Source organism: Anas platyrhynchos, chromosome 7, assembly GCF_047663525.1.
Source record: "Anas platyrhynchos isolate ZD024472 breed Pekin duck chromosome 7, IASCAAS_PekinDuck_T2T, whole genome shotgun sequence".
Taxonomy (NCBI): domain Eukaryota; kingdom Metazoa; phylum Chordata; class Aves; order Anseriformes; family Anatidae; genus Anas; species Anas platyrhynchos.
This window is the reverse complement of record NC_092593.1, coordinates 36,191,240-36,209,802: the sequence shown is the minus strand read 5'-3', so window position 1 is coordinate 36,209,802 and position 18,563 is coordinate 36,191,240. Positions and strand designations below refer to the sequence as shown.

The following is an 18,563-nucleotide window of genomic DNA, read 5'->3' as shown; positions in this document are numbered from 1 at the left end:
ACATGTAACGTCCCATATAAGAACGCGTAAGGGAACTTTTTGTGATCCTGTATTAAGAAAAATGAGAATGCAAGTGGTTAACATGCCACCAGGAGCTCCTGCCCAGCCCGAAGAGGAACTGTTTCCAGCCTTTTCCTTATTCCTAACTACATGCTGTGTGTATGTTTCATGCGATTTTCTTTGTTCGTTGTGCTTTGAGCCTTGCTGCAAAACGGTCTGACTTTAAAATACACCTTTTGTCCAAGGTCAGGAAGCATTAAAACCGTGTCACTGGCTTGCAACTACACAACCTCATCAAACGTACTGGAAATTTCATGACTTCCCTAATTGATGCTAGCTGTCGGGAAGCGTTATAAAAGCTCAGCTCAAGGAAACGTTATCTCTTTGATAGATCACCCTTCTAGATGTGGAATACTTTGTGTTGTTGTTTTTTTTTTCCCTGAGTTTTTAATGGTGCCGCCTGCCTTTCTCATTGAAAATGGAAGTTAACCTTTGTAGGCCACTCCCACAAAAAAAAAAAAAAAAAAAAAAAAAAAAAAACTTTTTTCGTGCCAAAACGCTCTGCGGGGCTCCCTAAGCCAGGAGGCTCCGTCACGGCGGCGTGCTGGCAGGCAGTGCCTGCGCCGTGCTGCGTGCGGCCCTGCAGCACACCCTGCCCGCCTTACCCCCCAAAAACCCCCCAAACCCCCCTCCAAAAACCCCCCGAACCCCCCTCAAAATCCCCCTGCGCGGCCCGGAGGCTGCGCAGCGCCCGCAGGCGGGGCCCCCTCGTCCCTCCCGCCCCCCCCCCGTCCCTCTCTCACCTCTCCCCTCCCGCCGCCAGCTCCGCGGCCCCGCCGTGGTTCTTGCTGCGGCCGCCGTCCGGCAGCGGCGGCTCCCCGGGGGCCGGGGGCTGCGGCTGCGGCTGGGGCTGGGGCTGCGCCGCCTTCCCCGGCTCCTCCAGCGCTCCCTCGGAGCGAGTGCACAGCCGCCGGGCGGACAGCGGGGGAGGCGGCAGGCGCCGGGAGCCCTGCCCGGTGCCGGTGCCGTGCCCGGTGCCGGCTCCGTGCCCGCCGGCCGCCCCCCGCAGCAGCTCCCTGAGCAGCGCCGCCCGCCACAGCCGCATCATCGCCGCCCCGCCGCCGACTGCCGGCCGCCGGCCCGCCGCGCCGCGAGCCGCCCCGCTGCGCCCGCCCCCGCCGCGCCGCGATTGGGCGGCGCCGCCTAGCTGTCAGGCAGGCGGCGCGCTGATTGGTCGTTCCGCGCGTCGCTCACCAGAGGGGCTGGGCGCGGAGGGGAGCGGGGGGGGGAGAGGGCAGCGGGAGCCGCCGCCGCCGCCTCCATTTTATGGAGCGGGGAGGCCGGGGGCCCGCGGCCCCGTGGGGGGGGCGGGGTGGGGCCGGGTTGCCATGGGTACGGGCCCTTTTTATATTTTTTGTGTGTTAAAAAATGAAAAATCGGTGATCAAGCGCGCCGCCGCCTGCCGGGGAGACAAAGGGATGTGGGCAGCGTGGCTGCCCGGCTCCTCGTGTGAGGCGCCTCCCTCCGCGCCCTGAGCACACGAGCGGGGCTCTGGCCACGGGCACCCAAACCCAGCACCCTGCAGCATCACCTGCCCGCCTCGCCCCCCACCGTTATTAGAAATAAAAACACGAACAAGAAATAAAAGACCCAGACGCATCAAGCATGGCTGCTCACCGTGCTCCTTCCTTCAAACACGCAGTCAGCAGCAGCTGAGTGGCTGCACGGCCGCGGGCCTCAGGCTGGAATATAATCACAGCCAGTAGGGTCAGAAGGCATCTCCGGGATCATGTCCAACCACCCCGCTACCACCACCATCACCCACCAAACCATGTCCCCAAGCACCACGTCCAACCGTTCAATCAACACCCCCAGTGACGGTGACACCGCCATCTCCCTGGGCAACCCGTCCCAGTGCCTGACTGCTCTTCATGAGGGGAATTTTCTCCAAATTCCCAACCTGAACCTCCCCTGGTGCAACTTGAGGCCATTCCCTCTGCTCCTATCACTAGTTATTCCCTGGGCACGCTGCGGGCTCACGTTCCAGCGAGCATCAAAGAGCAGCACGAGGCCAAAGGCTGCGCTAGGCATGGCACAAAATGGCCCTACAGCTCCAGCACCAGGGTTAATGTCACTCCTTGCACACACTCAGGCCCTGTCACGGCACCCTGAGGTGCCTGACGAAATGCAGCCAATTCCCAAATTTGTCTGTTACTAGTTGGGGGGAGTCGTAGTTCTGAGTTAAATGGGTCTTACTGCAAACTTTATTGGAAATGTTTCACACTAAAAATACTGATATCTGAGTTTCTACCACCTCTCCCTCCTGACTGAAATTTTCAGCTGTCTACACACAGTAAATTGCACTTAAAAGCACATAAACAGAGGATTTTTTGTTAGTTGCTTTCCGTACGTTCTGAGTTTTAGACAACGACTGCAAATACACGTTCAGAAACTTACACGTACACCGTGGCACAAATGCCCACAGGAGTTCCCTCTGCTAATAAATCACCACAGCAGCCATGAGAACTTTTGGAAGCAGATTTGAAGATAGCTGATAATTTATGCCTCTAAAATGAGCCTCAGCACACCGCTGGCTTTCCCTCCCACTGAACAAGAAAACTTGAAATATCAGTGTGGGATGTGTAATCCTGTGCTACGCTTGCTTCACGTACGGAGATGCAAAGTGCCTACGGTTCTCACATATTTATTAGGTTACCTATGACGGTTCCTGGAACTAACTCTACATTTCCATTTGCTTAGACCTCTTGGCAAGCCAATAGCTGCATCTTTCGTCCTGCAGCCCAATGCTAATATTTCTCATTTTTTAGATTCTGTATTCCAAAGATGGAAGTATCCCAAGCGCCTTTTCCATTCTCTTTGCAGGGGCTCCAGCTCCAAGTGCAGAGGCAGTAAGTATGTTTCCCACATGTGCATATGGTCACTAATTGAACACACAGCCCTACAGACACTTACAAGATTCCCCGCTGATTTTTACTGCCAAGGTGATATTTTTGGTGCGACAGCTGCACTTTTTCGCAAGCCAGCTGTTTAGCCACTGACCTGGTTGAAAATCTCTTCTTATTCATCTCTTGTGCTGCAGGGGGAAGAAGAGGAAGAATGCAAAATGTAATGATCTGGATCTTTCCTTTCAGTGCTCTGGTTTCTGTTCAGAACGTTACATGTAAGGTTGTGGGAAGGAAAGAAAAGAAAAAAAAAAAAGTACTACGTAGACAAAAATACTTGCCTCTCATAACAGTACCTTGCATTACACATTCCTGACCCTACATGAACCCTTTTACTCATTTCCTCTTTTTACTTTGTATGCTATTGCCGTATTTCTTTATTTGACCTTTTAGTATCAGCTTCACATCAATAATCCCCCAGTGCGAGCGTTCTTCCATAAAGCATCTCTTAAAACTCACTTCAGGAAATGAATCCTCACCTTCTCTCCCGGGAAATTGCCTTGTACGTGTTTTAGCCCTGCAGGGGCTAACGAGAGAGAAGGCAAGTTGCTGTGTGTAACTAGAAATACACAACTCGGGAACAATGCAAATGATAAATATAGTTTCAGATTCACAAAGTTCAAGGGCAATAGTGACTCATTCCCCATTCTGAGAACTTTTGCTGCATATTTCAGGCCATCACCACAGGCTCTTGCTATTACTAAACCTAAGAAATTTCACAGAGCAATTCTTTTGCCAAAGGCACAGGTAGACCAGAGAGTCTTTATTTAAAGATGATTTTTTCTTGCTTTTAAATTAGGCGCTAGGAAATGTAGAAGGGAGAGCATCAGAAACAGGGCCATTTGCTTGTGAAAAATGTTGTACTTGAAACCTATTAGATTGCCTCTAATTTTTGTTTTGATTCAGATATTACACTGTGCTTTCCCATACCTCTGTGAAAACCCCTTCTGATTTCCCCCTTGAACAGCATGACATTACTTGTCTTTTTGAAAACAGAAGACAGGCTGTCTGCTCTGTCATTGTGCTTCACATTGTATCCCAAGAGGAACAGAAAATGACAAAAACACTTTCCAACATACTGCGAAGTAATTTGAAATTAAAATTCCCTCTAACTTTTGAGTCAGTTACGTGGTTGGCAATAACCATAAACCTACGATTCTCTTTTAATATCCACAACTACCCGTGTATTTTTGTAAGACAAAAATTGTGAGAGCCAATTTAAGATGCCATGTTTCTTCAGGAAAAAATAAAATCGTTCAAATGGGCATTAGTTTTATAAGTATTTTGCTTACTCTGTATTATAGAAAAATATTCCTAGTTTAGCCCTCTCAAAATAATCTACATTTCACAGGTTTTTCTTTCTAAAAGCAGTGTTAATCTTCTAGGAGAAAGGGCTCTGAAAAGCAGGTGGAAAGAGGTCTTCCCAGTTCAAGCGCATCCAGTGACAACAGCTTTCAGGAAGGTTAAATCCTCCATCAGATCGGCAGGGCAGATCTCAGATAAGCAGCAGAAATTAAGGATTATCTTGACTACGCCATGAACTGTTTACTTTGCTACTTTAAATGGTTATGTTGGCTCCATTTCATTTGTTGCTGGGCAATGCTTTCCAAAGGAGAACCAAGGACCAGATGCCACAATCTTGACTCTATTCGTGTATTCCTACTCACTCTAGCAGCGGGCCCTAACAGTACTTTTATTTTTTATTTTGTGAGGCTAACATGCTGTATGTTTGGATACCATTTTGATCTCAATTCAAAGGAAAGGTGCTCAGCCACAAGAAACATTTCCTCTTGGATTGCACAAGGGATAAAGCGCAGCCGCCTCTGAGCGGAGAACCATAATCAGTAAATAAAGTTACAATTTAATCAAAGAAAATGGTAGGTAAAATACTTAAGCATGATAGCTCAGAAATCCAATGAGGGGGAAAAAAACTGAGAGAAATAATTTACCTGGAAGGTAATAGCTGAGGGAGGGAGTGACCTCAAGTGACAAGCAATAGCAAAAATCTGAAATCATCTGCCCTACGTGTAGCACATCAGTGAGACCATAGCTCGTATCTCATCAGCTCGTTCCGCATAGTAAGGCAGTAAGGGATGAATTCAAAGGAAAGCAGCAGAGATATTTGGAGGATTTGCTGAGACTGACATGAAGACAGACTAAAGGGGCCAGAGGCATTCCTAGCATGATTAAGAGACAGCATACAAAGTTCTTGTAGTGCAGACGGCAGAGTAAGCAAATCAGAGAAGCGAGTTTCTTGAGGATGATCTGCCAGGACTGACACAAAGTCATGGATGAAATCAAAGAAACACTTCAGAGCCAGGGAATTGCCATTTGATTTTGAATAAATTGCCAAGAAGGTGCTTAAAATAAAAAAATTAAATGCTTCTTTTTTAACTCATCTCCTAACCTGAGTATCAGGAGTGGAGACTCAGGACAAAGTTCATTCCCTGCTCTTGGCATTGATGGGGTGTCTTGGTCTCTTACCCATAGCTTGGTTTTCAGCACTGACCTGCTTGGTTAACTGCTGTGAAGTCAAATGAGGAAAAGTGACGGGTGTTAAAGGGGGGGAAAAAAAGGAATATTGTTTATTTAAAGTACAACAGAATGAGCATGCACTAAAAACATAAATTGCCAGGTCTTTTCTGGCTCAGACTTCCAAAGGAAAGCCACACGAACACATGAAAACATGCATTCCTAATGCCCAAGTAATGCTCTAGCTCTAATGGTAAAACGTGACTGACAGGTAGCCTTATTTCTTTACTCCCACATCCATGTGTCACCTGTATCTCTACCAGAGGAACTGGGGACACAACCTCCTCACAGCTATACGGACAAATTGCATTGCAATTTCAGAATTATGTTTTTAATTGTTCAGCCTGTTGGCCACATTTTATTTTTTTGCCATTACTCTGTTTGTTAATCTGTTTCCTTTCAGCATCCCCAGCGAGACAGCAGCTGAATTCCTCATGCACATTACTGGTTATAGCACTCTTCTGGTGCAAAACTCTTTCCACGTCAGAGGATTCACCTTCAGAGGCCAACAGCTTACCTACAAGAGAAATATCCCAATGCCTCCAACACCCTGCATCCTGTTTGCCCTATGATACACCTACCATAATGTTACAAACCCCATGCATTCAACCCACAGTTATACTTAATGCTTAACTCGGGCGAGCCGTGCCAAACTGCAGCTCAGTTCTGGATAGCAGAGCAGGCCGGGGAGAGGGAGCAAACCTGGACCTTCTCCTCCTGCTCCTGGTCCTCAGCTACCAACCTTGTGCTAGCAAGCCGAAACCAGCAACCGCACCACATGGCTGCACACCGTGTACCACCACGCTCCAAGGGTGTTTAATGTTTAGACAAGGACTTTTGAACAGTTCCACAACAGTAGGCCAGTGGGGACTTCGGGATTGGGAAACTGGCTTCAGAGATTAAAAAGCAAAAAAAAAAAAAAAGAAGAAGGATGGAAGGAATAATCAAGGCTATAAAGCAGCCTGGTTTAAGCAGCAGTTTTTGCAAGTAGCCAGTTTAGTGGTTAAATGCATGTGTGTTCAGCGTAACTCACGAGAAGACAAACATCCAAAATTTTCCCAAGTAAATTTTGGTGCATTTGAAAAATTTGTGAAAGCAGGAGAATTGTGCTTCTCTAGAGCTCACTGCTGTCACAGAGCATCTTCACGTCATCCTTTCCTGCTTCACAACCCTCCATCTTTTCATACACAGTGTGGAAGAATGCACGAGAAAAGGCTCTGCTTTTTAAGGCATATTTTTAGCCCTCGGCATAGTTTCCATAGCAGTATTAGACCCAATTACGTGGGCTTCTGCCTCGCCTGTCTGGGTTGCGCTGCTGAAATTCGGAGCGTTTCTGGCATGACGTTATCTCTGGTGGCAAAAGCGCTCGTTCCCACACACGTGCCCGAGCCCCTTACCCTCAGGCAGCGATTTAACTGGGGCGCGCTGTCAGGGCTCAGAACTGGTGAATGGGAATTCTCCTCTTTGGGGGAGAGGACTTTCACACCACAAATCTATGAGTCATCTTCTGAGGAGCCTTGGGTGAGACGTGGCATTGGGCAGCTCAAAGGAAAGGCAGCAGCCGAGAGATTTTGATAATTTCGCTTCCCTCTGTACACTTGGCCTTGCACCACAGGAAAGGGATGTTGTCGGACCACAGGCTTCACAGCCTTCCTGTCACAGGCAATTTTTAAACGATGAGCAAGTGCTTGGATATTTGGAATATTTAGATAAAGTTTCATCGAGCGGCTCGATCAACAAAGAGCTGCAGGCAGTGAGATGTCCTTGTGAGAAAGCACAGAGCCAGGCCACTCGTCTGTCTGGATGATATTGCTGCATCGATCTCAGGAGGAAATGGAAGCACTTCGGGAATTACCAGAGCACCCCTAATTCTGTCATGTCCTTGCACACAAAATTACCTTATAATCCCCCACAGCAGTCATCCAAGACATCACGGGCCTAATTTGAGAGCCTACCAGGAGCCCACACAATACTATTTTTTACCTTCAGATGTTTTGCTAGATACACTGCTTTAGACGAGACTCTCATCACACACCTGAGGATCAGCTCTGCCAAAACCAGGTCAGGAGAGCAAACGGACACCTGAGCAATGAGACCAGCGCCAGGCTATCTTGGGAAGATGCTGCAGCTAAAAGAGGACTTTAGGAGAATATGTGCAAAAATGAACGGTGCCTTTTGGGCCAAAGGTGTGCAATCATCAGCGTACCTGTAGTGAGGAAGACATCAGCCAGCCAGCCACCTTTCTGCTTCCTCCCCAGTTTGGACTGACTGCACCTTGTCTGCAGCAGGATCACAAACTCTCACAACAGGGCAAAGCTCTTCCAGTGTTACACAGCCCCGTGGCATCCTAGGAGTGTTAGCACTGGAGATGAACAGAAAGACGGTTTGGGAAAGCTCTCAGGATGAAGAAGGCCGTGTATTACTTACAATTATTTCTCTGTCGCAATCATGTTTAGTCAAAAAGTTACATTTGGTTTATTTCCTGGACTTTCATTACATGTATTCTGGTGCTGTTCAGCTTCAGTTTATTGCACCTTGTGTATTTCCACAACCTTTTCCTCTTGTTCCCTCTCTCTGAATTTGTATCTCTTGGTCTTTTGATTGATATACTCTCGTAAAGAAAGCACGTGCTAACATAAAAGTTTAAAAACAGTGACTCATCCTGTTCTGCTTTACCTATCAGTTACATTGCTCGATGTGTCAACATATTTTATTAGTATGAAAGGTGAAATTCAGAGTTGAATAGCACAAGCAGAAGGATGTACTGCCGTTTGATTGAAGAGATAAACGTGACAACTACGCAGCGTGGCTCGATGCTAAGCCGGATAAATCCTACCCTTTGAAATAAAGAGTTGTTCTTAGACTACTAGTCGTTGTTAATGATTGCTAGAACTGGAAATAATCAATCAGAGTTCACATGCTAGTGAGTGATAATCTTCTGCAAACATCCGTAATATGCAGATTATGCCCTCAGCCTGGCTACGCTGTATCCAGGATAAGCAGAGGGATGCATGCACTGGAATGCTGCTGCTCATCTTCCAAATATTTGGCTCAGCTCTGGGCCTCCCCTGCACCCCAGCCGAGTGGCATTAAACTGTTTAGAATCGGCCGGCATGGTTATTTTGGAAGAGACAACCACAAGGATGGGATCTTTTCTTCACAGGTATCGGTAGTTTCAAAAAAACAAAACAAAACAAAACAAAAAAGGCTACTAGTATTCGTTGTGTCCCTGAACTGGTGGTATCCAGCCGGATCAAATGTCGCCTTCTCAACATTACTGGGAGGACAAAAAAAACAGCACCTCGGATAGTGTTACAGCTGTGCTTTCTTGCTTGCTTATCTGTCTTGTAATTTTCAGGGCCACTCATTGGCACGCTGAGACCTGTGTCTTAAAAACCAGATGGGCATCGCGTGGGAGATCAGGGGTGGGAGCAGCGTGCCCAGGAGGCTGTCACCAGCTCCTCGGTCAAGCACCGGGCACTTTGAAACGAGCCATGGCAGAGCAGGCTGGCTGCAGCCTGACTGCAGAAGGAAGAGGCTGGCTTCCCTGCGCCTCTCTCACCTCCTGCCCGGTGCGGCTCAAGGGCATGGGTAAGAGGCAGCTGTGCCGCCAGAGCTACAGGTGCAACCTTTGCAAGCCTGGTTCAGGGTTGGTTTATAAAGCCAGCCAGCTGGATCTTGAACCACTTAACCTTCAGCTACCAGAGGTGTCCAGGTCGGAGCTGCGGTGGATGGAGCGGGTCCTGGCAGCCTGCGACATGTTATCCCAAAGCCGGGTGGGCAGGGGTTGGCAGCAGGTTCTCCATCTCTCCTTGGGCAGAAGGGGATGTCCTAGGCTGGCGTGCATGCAGAGGGTTGTGCCGGCTTGTTAAAGACCATGTGATGCCTTTATGAAATTGCTTGTAAAAAAAAAAAAAAAAAGCCTTTAGTCCTCTCCTTGAAGGTGCCAAGAGGCTATAGAAGATGAAGGCAGTGGGATAGTTGAAGTTCTTCACTCAGAGCAACTGTGCAGAGGGCAAATAAAACAAAAAATGGACTCTTCTCCTGTGAGGAAAGTCATCTCTGACAAAACCTGGGGGAGCAAATGTTGCAAGTGAGATCTGGAAGGAAATGAACGCTGCCACACAGGAAATGGGAATTATTGAAAGCAGCTGCAAGCCAGAGCCCACTGGTGAGCTCTGTGGCAGTGTCTCTTCCACACAGTGCTGGGCTTTGACGTCCCCTTCACTCACGTTAAGCCACCAGGGACACACACATCGGGGCCGACTGCCCTGGCCCCGTGAGCAGACTCCAAGATTAGCATGAGGGCAGCAGGGAGGCTGCCCTAAACCCCCGACACAGCGCAAATCCCCGGTGTCCCGGTGGCACAGGGGAGGGAGCACCCCGGGTAAAACAGGGGCTGTGGTACGAAAGTCGAGGCAGTGTGAACACGGTGTCTTGCGTCTGGGAAGCATCTGGATGGCTTTACGGCGTTTTTGGATATGCTAAGGCATCCCAGGAGGCCTGACACACAGCAAGGGGAAGATGTCTTTTTTTGTTCATCTGGAGGTGGGAAAAAAAAAACGTACACAAAAACAAAAAGCCACAAATGACGATGTACTTGTTTCAATACTTGAGCCGAGGCGAGAAAGTGGCGCCAGTGGTCAAGTGCTTCAGCAGCTGCCTCGGGAAGAGCAGGAGGTTGAAAAGCCTGCAGAGTGATGACAAAGAAAGCAGGAGACATCCCGAGCCAGCCTTGGGGCTGGCACCGAGCCACAGCTTGGAAGGTCACATAGCTGACATCTCACCCGTGAGTCACCCGCTGCCGATGCTGCGCACGTCCGCCTCCGCTTGGCAGGACCCGGAGAGGTTCCTTCTCCCTCCACACATAGCCCTGCAGAACGGAGAGGACACCAAAGCAGGCAGAAGATGTGAAGGTGATGGGGCTACGTTAATCGGAGAGAAAGGCGAGCAGAAATCCCAGATGCTGTGGTTCTTCTGGCAGGAGGCACAGAGGGGTTTGTAAGCAAGGGGAGAAGAAAGCAATAAACAAGAAACAACGCAAGCACATGTGAAAATTCTAGTCCTTGGACTAAAGTCGGGCCCAAATCCTGTGAATTTTGGCTAAACTTGAGCAAGCAAAAAAAAAAAATTACTACGAATTGGTGATATTAATAAGCAGGTAGCTATAACAAGGATGCAGCAGCACAGATAAGGCACGGTGTATCTTTCCAGATGCAGAAAGCAATTGCCATTACGGTTAAGCAGTCTGTTGACAATACAGACAGCTGTTTAAGATGCGTGCTCTTAAACAATATTTGTGAAGAACAAAGCAAACAATTGTCCAGGTTTTCCCAGTCAGAGCAAGGAGCTGGTTTTCTAAAGCATTAGGTTATGATGACCACAAGCACAGTTCGGATTTTTCTTCTACAGTACAAAAAATACATTATATACATCATATATTTCAACCTTTAACTAAAAGCCATCATCCTATAATGCTGGATGAAGTGCTGCAAAACGCCAAGGCTGTTTCATATCATGGCAGATCTTACAGAGGTTGTGATGCCCATGAAGGCTGTGCTAAGCTGAGAAAGATGCTAAGCCATGAGACCGAACTGAGATGCTAAGATCCTTGGCATCCTCCTTATTCTAGGTGGAAATAACTCGACACTGACATTGCAGATTTCAGGCGTGCCATCTAAGGTCTGTTGCTACGTGTTAAACCTTACTGCCAATCATTACAGCATAACAGGTTCCAGCACCCCATGCTGAACACCGTGTACTCAGGCAGACAAAACCAGAACAGCTCTGGTTCCTTAAAGCTGCTGCAAGGAGGACTTGGATGCACACAAAGTTGTGAACGAGCTGTCACAAGCAGTGCTCACCTCTCCCCTTACAGCAGGGGCATTAACACCACAGGTGATCTCCAGGGTCCCTGCCGCCGTGCCAAATATTGCTGGCTACCTGGCGAGGCTGCCAGTAGAGCCAGAAGGAGCTTCAGGAGGAAGGAGGACCTGCAGAGCTCGTGCACTTCATTGCAGAGGGTTCTTCAGATGGAGAGAAAAGGGTATGTTCATGCTGAGAAGACAAGACTGCACCAAAATACATGATAGAAGTGGTATTGCACAGACTGCGGTCACCTTCACTACTGGGCAATGTCACGTAACACAGGAGACCATGCAGCCTTCTCTTCCGTGTGGTTTTTGGAGTTCCCTGATCCCCTGCATTCCTTCAACAGTCTCCAGTCACCATTCACACCTGCTTATGTCTTTGAAGTATGCGGTTAAAACACATGAGGAATGGCTAAAAAGTCAAATGCTTGTCACACCATAAATGAGAGAGTTCATCTACAACATTGCTTTTAAGCGTTTTTATCATTGAGTGAATCATATAAGCCATTAAAATCAGGAAAAATCATCATCACATGCAACTGTGAGAACACTTTAAATGTATTAGTTGCATAATTGAGACCCTTGACTTCCAAAGCCCTACCCAAAGATAGCTTGCACTCGAGCTGGAGGAGCCACTGTGACCTTATCTTGGGTCCAGCCAACCGAGGGAACTGCAGAACCCTTTAGCAGGGTGTTACGGAGCCATCTGAGGACAGCAGCGAGGTATTAGGGATCAGAGTTTCTGGGTCTTGTTCCTCACCCATGACAAGGTTTTACCTAGGAAAGACGGTCATGTATGTTGTCTGGGCTTACTCAGCCTAAACCTATGGATGAGACCCCCAGTTTCAGGTTAGAAAAAGAAATGCTCACACGTACAGCAAAGTACAGCCTAGATGGCAATACTTTTGAGAGGCAGAGCTGAGAGTTTTAACTATGGCTCACACAAAAGTGTTTACACATTTTTTCCCCTGAACTGAAGTAACTGCTGAAGTTACTCATTAGCAGTTCACATTCAGGCATAGGGACATTTGCTCAGGGCACAGATTTATTTTATTTATTTTTATTTTCTTACAAGCATGCAGCTTGCATCTGAGGAAGATCAATTATTAACTGTGGCCTGAGATGGAAGCATACAGGTTTAGCTTTCCTGAGGGGCATCGCCAGATCTGACAGGCTCTGGCATGGGCTGCTCCCCCAGCCAGGAGGTTATGTCCCATGGAACAGGCAAAGGACACTACAGCAAGTACCTAGGGCAATAAAATCACGAGTAACTTTTATAGTGCTTTTTTATAGAGCTGTAGCTTTCGCTTGCCATCAGCTCCTTATCCAAACCCCCAGAGCACTCAGGCATCCCTGCCCCGCAGACGTTGCGAGGCCTGGCATCACGCATGGCAGCCCGCACGTGGCAAGCCCGCAGTCCTTTCTCGCTTCTGGCCCCGCTTTTCTAAAATGAGCGGGGGAACTTCCCTGCCTCTTCTCATTTGCAAATGCTGCTTCTGGCTGGAGGCAGCAGGAGCAGAGGGAGCAGGAGCTCGCTGTGGGGCAGGCCCCGCTCACAAAGGCGGCCTTGTGCTCCTGGGCCCGACTCCTCGGCCTCCAGGCTGTCCCGGCCGAGCTGCTGAAACCCAAGGCAGTCATGTGGGCTCGTGGCAGACATCAGCGGGTCTATTTAGATTGATTACACATCCAACAAAACTGTTCCTGCCAAGGTCTGTTTAAGGTTTCGTGGTGTCTCATAACCGCTCACCCTATTACAAAAATATATCACCTTCGTTGCTAAGCCAGCACGCCAACACCAGGCCGACCCAGGAGGGGAACCAAGGCACAACGAGCAGCCCCATTTGGTAGCCCCAAAGGTGTTTAAAGTTTCCATCTGAAGACACTAAATTACCAGCACTGGTCTCTTCACTCTGTGTTTGTGCAGTGCTTAACAGAGCCCTGCCCCCTGTCCCTGATGGCTGGGCACGGCCACACAGGTGCCCCAGACAATACAGAAAGCCCCATGGAACAATGCCCCGCAATGACTTGTGTTTGCAGGAGGCTGGGCTGGGCCCTTACTCATCCCTCCCCGGAGTACTGGGGAATCAGAAATAGCACACAGCAGCTCAGCTAGCTCCCTCTCAGGCCTTCAGCCAAGAACAACTCTTGCCTCCAGTGCAGGGCCTGTAAACCGATTTCAAGATGAATGCCATGGTCATGACACACTAGGTGAAATTATTCCACGTCAAGCACCCGAACCCTTGAAATCTTAACAATTAACTCCTCGCTGACTGCTGTGTGAAGTTCATTAAACATTTGCCTGAAAACGTGCTTTTCTTCAAGAAAACGCTGCCCAAATCCAGCTCAGGGCACAGACTCAGTGAACTCTGAAAGCAACATGACAGGGAAGACCACAACCTCCAGCACGCAGAGCAGCTGAGGACAGCAAGCCAGCAGCCAAGAGTTTTCTTGGCCCTCAGCCTTCCCTGCTGAAGCAGCTGGGAAACAGCAGTTAGTTTGGGACAGCAGAGTAGCATCATTTACCGTTTATTTGCAAATGATCAGTAATATCTACAGTAATTTTTCTGTAGGCCTACGCCTGCTCTGCTTAAAGGCTGAGGGCTGGAGCTACAAGTGCTAGTCACTGCCCTGCAGCTCAAGGGAGTCACTGTGTGCTCCGTGGCTCCAAGGGGTGACTCACTTCCAAAGCTGAAATTCCACTTGCCCACAAGTGACATGGTAGCTTCTGAATCTCCAAGAGCATTCAGCTGGAATTATGTCACGGGGAGAAGAAAAAAAGACATGTTAGCTGAAGGGACAAGCTGCAACCCATCACCCTGTGGTTGCTGTCTGCTACGTTTGGTACGTCTCTGCTGGGACAGGATCTTACCCGGCTCCTAGAAGCCTTCAAGGCCAGGCTTGATGGGGCTTGGAGCAACCTGGTCTGGTGTCCTCCACCAAAAAAGCAGCTGTTCAGAGGGCAGGCTATGGTGCCCATGCTCAGTCTGGGGAGAACGGTGCCTCCGTGGACTCTGGCAGCAGCGCGAGCCGTGACAAATGAGCACATAGCCATGTGCAAAGTCACTGGCAGATTTCCTTCCCCACCCAAACACAATCTCACGCTAGTCAAAGGTAATTGTTCATCACTTCAAACTGCGTTCTAGATAAGCACCAGGACTACTGCATTACGGGAGGCTCGTCTACCAAGCAGGGTGTGTGTCTCTCATTGCTCTTACAGGCTATCTCGCAAACGCCACTGTGGCACTATGAGCCAAGGCCAGTAGGTCAGAAAAGCTACTGGAGGACATAAAAATGTTTTTGACTGGTGGGAGAAGAGTTGTGATGCACAAAACTGTGCAACCGCTAGCACAAGTGCCCTTTTTTATTTGTTTGCTTACTTCCTGGCACAGCACCACGGCTCATCCCACAGCAACAGCTTCATCCAAAATAACATTTTTCTCATGTGTGAGAAAAAGGAGAATCAAGAAAGGACCACGCTTAAAAGAAATGCAAAGTGGATATGCAGAAACGAGTGATGGCTTTTCTTGTACAGCACGGCAGCAAAGCCTTCAGGCAAAACAAAATAAAACTAAATTCAACTTGTTTTCCATACTTCTTCCTGTGCATGCTGTATTTGAGTGAGTTCTCCATTTAGCAATCCAAGACGTAGCCCTTCCCTGCTGCAACAGGGAAATTAGCCCCAACTTTCACCACATTTCACAGAGTTTGGGAACCAACACATCAGAAGGTGTGGTCAGGCGGGTATTTTTCCTCTTGGAAAACAAACAAAGAAAAGCAAACCTAAAAAAAGCCCTGATCATAGAAAATGCATCAGCCCCAGCATCTTCCTCATGCCAATGAAGTTCATTATGCAACTGATAGCGTTACCGTTCAGGTGTAACCACTGCCTCTGCTGCCCTTCCCCAAATTTCTGTTTGCTTTGCAAGTCCTGCAGGGCAAGGATCTGTCTTCCAACTCTTTGAAGTGCTTCACACACTGCTGGCATCATATAAAAGTACCATAAACACACACAAGCATATATCTGCATGGGTTTTAATTATTAAGGAAGTTGTTCTATTTGCTGCTTATTTTGCTGGGCAATGGTTATCTCACCCCGACTTATCACAAGCTCGTTACAGACATATACAAATGCCGAAGTAATCGGGCAAACGCAAGCAATAATAACTTATTTCCTCGACAAATATAAGCTGGGAGAAGCAAGACAGAAAGTGCGTCATTTTGCAGGACAGCACTCTGCGGGCAGTGGGAGCTGAGCAGAAAAGCTGTCCTCAAGCACAACCTGCAGGTGCAAGCCGATACTGCAGCTCTCGAGCTGGGCTTCTGCCTTTGAACGTTTCTGGAGGTTTTGGTGAGGAATACACCCCTAGGAGCTGCAGCCTGGCCTGGCGTCTTGCTCTGAGCTTTGCCCCCGGTGGGTGACAGAGAAAAGCATCCTGCTGAGCCGGGTACAAACAGGGACACACCGTGCTGCTGCCAAGATGACCCTATAGAGCAAGAAACCCAGCCTGTTGGAGTGGTGTCCTTGCTGAAACAAAAATCTTTGTCCCAGGCAAAACTACATCTGTTTTCTGCTCTACTAGTAGGTGGCACGTAAAATAATAATAATAATAATAATTCTTCGTGAAGATGAAGACCTTATTAAAGGGTAAAATGTGTTGCAAACACAAAGGTGATCACTGCAAGCTTCACGGCGCCCAGGATGGAGCACTCAAACCCCTCTCCACAACAGCAAAGGGCTTCCACCCTTTCTGGGGAAGGGACTGAGAGAGGACTTCCAAACCAGCTCTGAACAGGGGCATGGTGTACCGGGTGCGTGAAAGTTGAATCATCATCTTAATGATGATTTTTCCTTCAGAGACGTGAAGTGGTTTTCCAGAAGTAGTGAATTAGGCACTGTGTTTGGTCACATCATCTCCTCCCTACCATCCCCACCAAGTCAGGAAAACCTGGAGTCCACACAAGCATTATTTACACCGGATAGAGGGATGATAAATGATAAAATGGCAAAAGAAGAAGGTGGCTTACCTCCAGGTGAGGTTTCTGGTCTTCAGGGCCAGCGAGCTCAGCCATGACCTCAAGAAGCTGGTACAGGAAAGGACACCTGTAGCTCTAGGGCATGCAGGGCTCACAGGCAGGGCTGTGCTGTGCTCATCCTGATCTTGGCTGGGGAAAACATGAAATACGTCCCTAATACATGAAATTGTAGTATGCACCTTGACAGGCATGTGTGTTCAGCCACTCCAGAGCTAACAAGTATGGGTGTTTTGTTCCCAACATCTCTAAACAAGCCCAGTGCTCACCTACACAGCAATTTTTCAAAACAGGTTCCACCTGAGAGGTTTGAAATGGGAATCCCAGTGATCTCCCATGACTCTTCGAAATATCAGCCTCAACATTTGGTCTGCGAAGCCCAGATACAATTGGAAGACACCTCCTGCTCGGAGGCGATTCAGCCACGCTGTTAACCACAGAAGCCATTTCAGAACCACTCTCAGTGCAGACAGCTTATTTGTGGATAAAAGAGGCCTTTTTTTTTTTTCCATTTACGTGTGTGTCTGTGTGTGTTTAAAGCCACATGGAGGCAATCATCACCCATGGCTCTGGGAGAAATTCCAGAACAGCATCATTTCCTATTCTGGTAAAATACTCCTGAAAGTGGTCACACTGGCAGCACTGCTTAGCTCTGTTAGGGCATGGGGAAGTGTCAAACACAGCCTACTTTAAATCATCTGTTTCAAGCTACACGTTATAAAATCATCCCTGAAGTCACTCGAATCTGGTAGAGAGGTCTCCAAACACATTGGGACCTGCTGCAGAAGTCCTCCCACTTAGGAAGACTTACCGGCTCACGCATCACCACGCGTGCTTTCAGGAACGAAAACGAAGAGCGAGGTAGCAAGGAAAAAGTTAGCAAAGATTTTAGGAAGGCTGTGAAATGCCTGCGTTTCCTTTTGCACTCTCATTGCAAGCCAGCAGGGTGTGCCTGCGGATCAGCTTCCTCGCCCGCCCGCAGCCCGGTTTTCAGCCGAAGCGATGCCAGCTCCCTGCTTGGTGCATCTCGGCTTTCTTCACCCACCGAGGAGGCTGGGCAGCCGGTTAAGCTCAGGAACGAGGGTCATCTGCTGTCACCTCTGCAGGGTGAGAGCACAGCCAAACGCCAGCGCTGGGAGCAGCAAACCAACAAGCGGGCACCAGCCCCATTTTTCCAGCAGCCCCAAAGTGCCACCACCAAACTCCTCTCCTGCCCGATGGCTCAGCAGCTTGGCCGGCTTCCCACCCACCCCATAACACTTGATTTATGGAGGCAAGCGAGGGCAGCGCAGCTCCTGCCCTCCGCTCCCTGCTTAGCGCCACTAATTTTAGCCACGGCTCCCGTTGGCACGGCCACGCCGTGCCCGTGCATCGCCGCCACAGCCTCCCACCTCTCCCCGGGCTCCGGATGCAAGCACTGAATTGCACCAATTAAGGTCTAAGCCTAAGCGGAATAACATCAGGCAATTTATTTTACTGCACAGGCAACTGATGTGCTCCAAAAGACGAGCAAGAAGAGCATTTGAAGTCATTGAAAAGCACTCGGCACCGCTAAAAGGAGCTCCTGGTTTTTCCCTGCCTCTGCTGCAAGGCTGTGCACATCACCGTGCCCTCACCTCCGCTGACCCAGCAGGGACACAGCTGGCATTTTGTCTATTTCTGACACGGATGCAAAAAAGCTGTCCCAGATCACTAGCGGGTGCCATCTGCTCCTCGAAACCGAAGTGCCATCAATTCGCAAGCCGGGGCCAGGATTTGCAAAAATAGCTAGGCTGAAGCGAGACGCCTCAATCCGTATTTAGGCGCCTGCCCGCCTTGCAGCGAGCCCGAGCACTGCACTAAATCTGCAGGCACAGTCCCTCACGCCCTATTTACGTAAAAACCCTTCAGCGATGCCCTTCTTCCTCCCGCGCGTGCTCTCTTCCTTGTCTTCGGGCAGGGACACAAAGATGCAGGTCCACAAAGCCGTCTCCATACCGCTGGAGGCCTGTCATTCCCACAAAGCACCCAAAGAATCCCGAGAGCTGTAAGAGATGTTTTCACCGTATTAGTGACTATCATTTTGATGTGAAACCCGCTTTAATGACTACCTGACAAGCGAACCTTTTGAAGGAATGATTTAGCTTGACGTGAATGCATGCAACTGCTGTTTGTTGAACGACACTCC

The 18,563-nt window shown here is 48.8% G+C and overlaps 1 protein-coding gene across 4 annotated transcripts in view; it reads right to left on the bottom strand.

Annotated features, from left to right (window-relative positions):
- GLS (glutaminase) overlaps positions 1 to 3,101 on the bottom strand; it is a 53,354-nt gene extending 50,253 nt beyond the window's left edge. The window contains exon 1 of one of the 4 annotated variants that reach the window (XM_038181800.2): positions 3,061 to 3,101. In XM_038181800.2, the coding sequence (XP_038037728.2) occupies positions 3,061 to 3,086 (26 nt within the window). In that variant the 5' untranslated portion in view covers positions 3,087 to 3,101. Of the gene's footprint in view, positions 1 to 803; positions 1,172 to 3,060 lie in introns of those variants that run through there. The other 3 variants (XM_038181799.2, XM_038181796.2, XM_038181798.2) reach the window with 3 other exon arrangements.
- Between the last annotated feature and the right edge of the window lie 15,462 nt (positions 3,102 to 18,563).